Source organism: Vigna unguiculata, chromosome 10 (genome assembly GCF_004118075.2).
Source record: "Vigna unguiculata cultivar IT97K-499-35 chromosome 10, ASM411807v1, whole genome shotgun sequence".
NCBI lineage: Eukaryota > Viridiplantae > Streptophyta > Magnoliopsida > Fabales > Fabaceae > Vigna > Vigna unguiculata.
The window spans coordinates 6299394-6306290 of NC_040288.1; the positions used below are offsets into that span (position 1 = coordinate 6299394).

Genomic DNA, 6897 nt, shown 5'->3' on the forward strand with positions numbered 1-6897 from the left:
AATTAAAAAAACATGGTTGTATGAAGTAATGTGAGAACAACTAACAAAAAATGTATAGTTTGTGCTCTTAAAGTAATTTATGCAGATACAATGCCTTCATTATTTCGTTCTTCAAGTTTTTTCTACAACTCTCCAACCACGGTAGGTTCTTCTACTTTCCCTTTTATATTGGTTACCTTTTTCCTTACTTCTCTAATTTCCCTTCATTTCATGTTTCTGTGTTGAAAATGCCATCTGCCTACAACAAATTGGTTCATACAATGATCTACAAATATGATGTTCTTGAAAGTTTAGTTTTACAGATTATTATCTAATGAGGAAGATGAAAGCAATGCCAATAATTGATAGCAAGGGGGTTATGTTTGGCCAACTTCAATGTTGACTCCCAACCAAAGATCCAAATGATGCTGCGTGTTGGAACTTGGATGAGAAGCTAACTAGACTACTTGGGACTAATAACAAACCAGGCTGCATTGTTAAACATGGCCATGGTAGTTTCTTTCTAATATGAATAACATGAGATTTTAGTTTTTCACTTTGAAATTACCAGGCGTGTATTTGCTTTCATTGTATGATGTTAATGTTTCTTCACAAAATGAATGTATTTGCTTTCATTGTATGATGTTAATGTTTCTTCACAAAATGAAGTGGAGCCTTAGACTTTAAAAGTTGTATTGTATCTTCTATTCTTATTATATGGTGAAGGAGCGAAAGTTTTCATGAAGGAAGAAAGCATTGGTTTGTTGGAAGCATTCCAGAATCATGTTGTGATTCATGACCCCAGATGACATAGAATCCCCCAACCATGCATTGCTTCGATCTGTTACTTTTTCTGAGGTTAAACGTAGTGTATTTCCCTTTGATTTGTACAAATAAATAAAATAAGAAACGAGACATAAATGGTCACTTTTGCTTTTTTTTGATATAGTTGGTATTGTTCTTATTAATTGAAAAGTTTATCTTTAGAAGCATGAATAACAAAGTATGTGAATTGTTGAGAGTGGTGGTCCTCGGTTTTCACTCTTGCTTAGAATGGCTTAGTGATTGTTTTTAAATGCATGGTTGGGATGGTGAATGAGGTTAGTTGTGTTATCAGAAAATGTTGAACATTTTTTCTATTTAATTTTATCTTGACTAGGTGTGATCACAATTGCTAGAGGAGGGTTCTCAGAACAGTCGACCTTAAAGGATGTCCCTACACTTAATGCATCATTCTCAAATGATTTTGACTTGACCTCAATTCCGAGGATGTGTGCTTTACTGGTGTCAGATGACATGCATTGTTATGCTAACTCTAATTTTATGTTGCTTGTCTTGTGTATGACGAAATTCCATCTAGCTTCTATTGGATTGGCAGTTTCTATTGTCTTGGTTCGAAGTCTGTTGTCAAGTATCCTAAATGCAGTATCAGGAGGCAATCCACATTTGCTGATGCAGAGGTGATTTTATTTTCTTTTGTCACCTGTCTCTGATGGGTTGTGATCTCAAATCTTGGTCGCTGATTTTTTATCACACTCTCAGTAGTTTAGAATGAAGTGTTGTAGTATGTTTTTGCAATTTTCTGCTTTCCTTCTGTTTTATACAAGGGAAAGAAAGTAAGGGAAGAGATTGGTTTGAAAATCTAATTGGATTGAAGACGGAAGGATAGAAAAATTAAGTCCTTGTCTGTTTACTGTTTTAAAATTTTGTTGTCTGTTCTGTTCTTAAATTTGTTTGTATTTTGATTCATTGGAGTATGAATGTACTCTGTCTGAGTATATCTATGTTTTCTAAAAGTTGATCTCTTGTGCACTTGAAGAAAACAGAGGAAATGAATGAGCATCTCCCAGCTGTTTCTATAATGTAATTTTCATAACAGATTTCAAGGAGAAATTAATTTCTAGGCAATGCCGAGTTATGGTTGTGATTTTTTTTTCTTAAATAAAAAATTGGAAGGGAATCAATCATTCTCTGAACATTGAACCTTGGACAGAGATATGTTAATTCCTTAATTACTAATTGGAATCATTTTACAGGTCTACAGTGACCTGTCTGTTGACTACTTGAAGATGTTCCTGCTGAACGGCCCAGCTACTGTGGTTGCACTTGGATTGTGAGTAACTCTCATTTTTTCTGTGTGTGAGAGCTTCATCCTGCTTAAGGTTTTGATTTGTTTTGGTTTCTTCCATTCTTTTCTTATATATATTGTTACACCTTCAATGATTTAGCTAACGTCGTGAATTGTTAAGTGCAGATTCCAGAGTCATATAGCTTTATTCTAACTTGGTTTGCAGCCATTCCCTTTATTTTGTGGCTGGCTCAATCAATTACAAGGGCAATTGTAAAAGACTTTTTGATTTTAAAGGGCTATATGTTTATCTGGCTAGAATGTATAGGGCTCCCTGCCTTGTGTTCCTTTCTTCTTGGTTTCTTCTCTACAATATTGAAAGATGTGGTCGTAGGGCATGAAGATATTTCTATGGTTTTTGCTTTAGCAAGCACATGGGCCATGTTCCTTGCATTTGGCAGTTTAGCCTGTGTTGGGCCCATATCATACACTGTTGGCATGGCTTATCAAAATGCATTCGATTCAGGCGTATCACTTGGTAGCCAAATACCTGGAGTAGGGTTTCTGGCCTTGCTGAACAACTTTATTTTCCTTGGGCTGGGTGTTATCATCGGCTACCCTATTGCTTCTGCTTCAGGTAAAAACCCTTTTTTTCTGCTTTTTCCCTTCAATATCTTATGCTTTTTCCCTTCAATTATGAATTCCTTATAGGAAAATTTCATTGTATACCTCAAAATATTCAACTATTGATGATATTGTCAATTTGTCACTACTTCTACATCTGTATTCAATTAACTGTCCTTTCACAATTAAGGTACTTCAAGGCCTGTGGAGGAGTGATTTGGTGGCACTAAAAGGTGTGTGTCCAAATTGCGGCGAAGAGGTCAGTCACTGTGATAACTGTCCATTGTTTCTTTTCCATTCTGTCCCTCAACTTATGTTGATAACTTGTGAGACACTGCACATATGTAAGATTTAATTTCATTATCTGCATTGAGCTGGATTAATTTTCTTTCAGGTATTTGCATTTGTGAGAATGGACAGGAATATTGAGTCACCTCATAGAGCAAATTGTCATGTGTGTGAATGCGTATTAGAATTTCGCATAGAGGTAGCAAATTAGAGTTTTATTATATTTTTAATTGAAACTCTTGCAAATGCTATTTAAAAAACTAAACTGTTACAATTGAGAATCGTTATGCAACAATTTGCAATGCATGTTGTTAATGTGAATTTTCTCTTCCATTTTTCATTCTCTTCCTCTGAAAGAAAATTCATCCACCAAAAATGATCCTGCAGTTTTCATGACACATGATTATACATGTAATTATTTAAATGCTAATAATAATATTAAAAATATTATTTATTTTATTATTTAAATATAATAATATAAATAAATAATTTATTCATATATAAAAATAACAATATTAATTTTCGTAATCTAAATTATAAAAAAAATTGTATTACGTTTAACTTTTATTATAATTCAATGTCTACGTTGATAACGACACCTACATGTATTTTTGTTTAAAATTTTTAACATCAATTCCAGGATACTCTTACTTTTTTTAATAAGGACCATATCATCTCACAATATATTTACATTTTTTCATTTTTTTAAGTTGACTCTTGCACGGGACCAAATAATATATTACAATACTTTTGCACGGGACCAAAGTTCACAATATACCCACATTTTATGTACATATACATTTTATATAACTAACCACTCTAATCATAAAATATGTGCGTACAAATCAAACAATTAACTTAGAGTCAATGTCTACGTTGATAACAATATCTTATGTATTTCTTTTTCCACTTTAACCTTGAATTCATGTTAAATTTTTAATAAGATTACATTTCACAATATGTTTTCACTTTATTCATATTTAAATGTTACTCTTTATTCAAAATAATTTAAGTTTAACTTCATTTTTCTTATTCCATATGTCAAAACCTTCCAATATTATTATTGTTTTAATTTCACTGTAACTAAATGTTATTCTATTTAAAATTTTAACATTACATTAGCTTCCATGTACTCTTAATTAACTAATTATAAAAAATAATAGTAATTAATTATTTAATTTTTATTTTATTATTTAAATATCATATATGTAATTGTAATAATAAAATATAATAATATAAATAAATAATTTATTCAAATATAACAATAAAATATTAATTTTTTAATCTAAATTATAAAAAAAAAAAACGACTCGTGCGTAGGCACGGGTCTCATACTAGTTTTAAATAGAAGCAAATATTCCCAATAATAATGCTTTTAGAGAATTGTACGATTTTAATAGTTAAAAGAAAATATTCCTGGTAATAATTAGAATCAATTGTATGAAAAATATGTTATGATTTGATCACGATCTTTATGTGACGGAAAATATGATTCTAGTAACTACAAACAATATTCCGTTAATAATTATAATTAAAGACTAGGATTTCAGGGGTACTTCAAGGTGCCTATATAAGCACAAAATTTCTCCAATGCAAGAGAGAAAAAAAATTCGAAAAACCCCTCTATTTTTTTTATTACAGAACACACACACACAAAGGGGGTCACCACCTTAAGGTAAATTTTCTTTGCTCCTAATGCTTTTTATGATTCTCTTATAACATCAAATATATGATCGTTTGAATTGTTGTATGATTAAATGTGTTCGGGGTTCTTTAGAGACGTCAAAATGGGTTATAACCCGCGAGCCAACCCGGCTCATCACGGGTTCGAGTTGGGTTGGGTTGAAAAAAATTTTCAAATTTCAGTACGGGTTAAAATTGAACCCAACCCGTTAAGAACCCGGCTCATTCGAGTTGACCCCGTGATGAGCCGAGTTAGCTCACCAACCTGCCAATAAATTTTAAATATAATATAATATATAACATGCAGAATCTCGGACTTGGTTGATAATCAAAACACTCTTTTATAGGCTTTTAATTCTTTTTTTGAACAACAATTAGTAATAAAAAAAATAATTATAAAATCATTTTAAATATGATGTCAAATCTCGGATTTGCTTGATAACTTAAATCTTTATCATGCAGAATCTCGGGTTCTCTCTATATTAATAATATATATATATATATATATATATATATATATATATATATATATATATATATATATATAAGGGTTAAATATGTTTTTGGTCCCTCAAGTTTCAGTAATTTTTGGAATTAGTCCCTCATCAAAACTTTATACCAATTTAGTCCTTCATCTTTCAAAATGCGTGAATTTAGTCCTTTTAACCAAATTTTGTTAAGTTTATCTGACGTTTCAAGCACATTTCATAATAGTATTTGAGTTAACATTGAAGTAAAAATGTGTCAAACAGTGTAAATAATTTAAATACTATCATGAAATGCGTTTGAAACCTTAGATAAACTTAACAAAATTTGGTTTAAAGGACTAAATTCACGCATTTTGAAAGATGAAGGACTAAATTGATCAAAAGTTTTGATGAGGGACTAATTATAAATTTCGCTGAAACTTGAGGGACCAAAAACATATTTAACCCTATATATAAATCTAAAATTTTAAAAAATAATAATAATAATAATATCAAACAGTTTTTTTAAAAGAACTGTATTATCCCTGATTTTCCAAATGGAAATACGTAGGAGCGAGATACAATCCTCGTTGGGCCAAAAAAATAAAAAATAATTTTGTTTTTTAATCTTTATAATTTTTTTATGTGTTTTTTATTATTATTTTGTTTTTTATTTGGGAACAACAAATATTTTAAACATCAAATTCTATCTTGCACACTTAAATAAAGAAGGATGTGTTATGGGTTGCTAATACCTTCCCCACATGTAACCGACTCCCGAATCCAAATTTGGTTTCGAAGACTTTTCTTTTTTAAGGTTTGTTTATAGTTTTCCATAATAAACTATGATGGCGACTCCTCTGTACATTTTTTTTAAATTATTTTCGCCGTCCCGTCGCGATCTCGGTTGCGACAGATGGCGACTTCACTGGGGACATGTTTGAGAGTAAATCCTATTAGTTGAGTGTGCAAAATATATGTTGTTTTTACATATTCGTTTTCCCCTTGTCTTTTGTTTTATTTCATGTATATTTATCTATCTTTGTTTGTCTTGATGCCATGTTTACTTTTTAATGTCCTCATATGATTATATTGTTGAAATTATTGAAACCTAGGGTAGAAGACAATTGATATATCTGTAGGGGAATTTTCTGGTTATTTTGCATGTATGGGTTTGGGTAGTCTTAGGTTGCTCCATTCACACACTACACATGGTAGGCTAGTGCATTCATTTTAATATTGGGATCCTATACCCGAACTTGAGTTAGCCGTAAGGAGTGGAGGTCTAACGATTGTTATGCTAGATCTCAGATCTACTTGACTATTGGAAAGACTTTATCTAGAGTTTGCTTCCTCTTAACATGCCACATATGTTAGGTCGCCTATCGTTGTGGAATATGTCTCGAGGTTGACTTCAACTCTAGCGGCCTGTGAGATTATTTAGAACTATCCTTAGAATTATCATGTAAAAGCCCATAGACTAGAAAATAGATTTTGTCTACACCTTCTAGGACACAAAGGGAGCATGCATTATTTCTTTTTAATAACTTTTTTTATAAAATTAAGTAGTTAATTTCAACTATGTCATATTTGCATCAACGTATAAATAAGAGCCTATCGAGGTGCATACATGTATTACATCTCATTAGGCAAGTCAATTAAATGCATATCATGCATGTTTTTTTTATAATTGCATAACATATAACATGCATCAACACATCTTGAAAAAAGGTTGCACTATAATCATTTTTAAAATTAATTGTTTCCCATTTTTTGTTTATAAATTCA

The 6897-nt window shown here is 31.1% G+C and overlaps 1 protein-coding gene across 1 annotated transcript; it reads left to right on the plus strand.

Annotated features, from left to right (window-relative positions):
* The first annotated feature begins 774 nt into the window (after nucleotides 1-774).
* On the plus strand, nucleotides 775-3214 carry LOC114165151. The gene is made up of 7 exons (XM_028049815.1): nucleotides 775-844; nucleotides 1139-1250; nucleotides 1358-1439; nucleotides 2016-2078; nucleotides 2234-2684; nucleotides 2857-2930; nucleotides 3066-3214. Exons 1-7 carry the CDS (start codon nucleotides 775-777, stop codon nucleotides 3168-3170), a joined length of 957 nt encoding a protein of 318 aa, XP_027905616.1. The 3' UTR covers nucleotides 3171-3214.
* Nucleotides 3215-6897: the final 3683 nt, after the last annotated feature.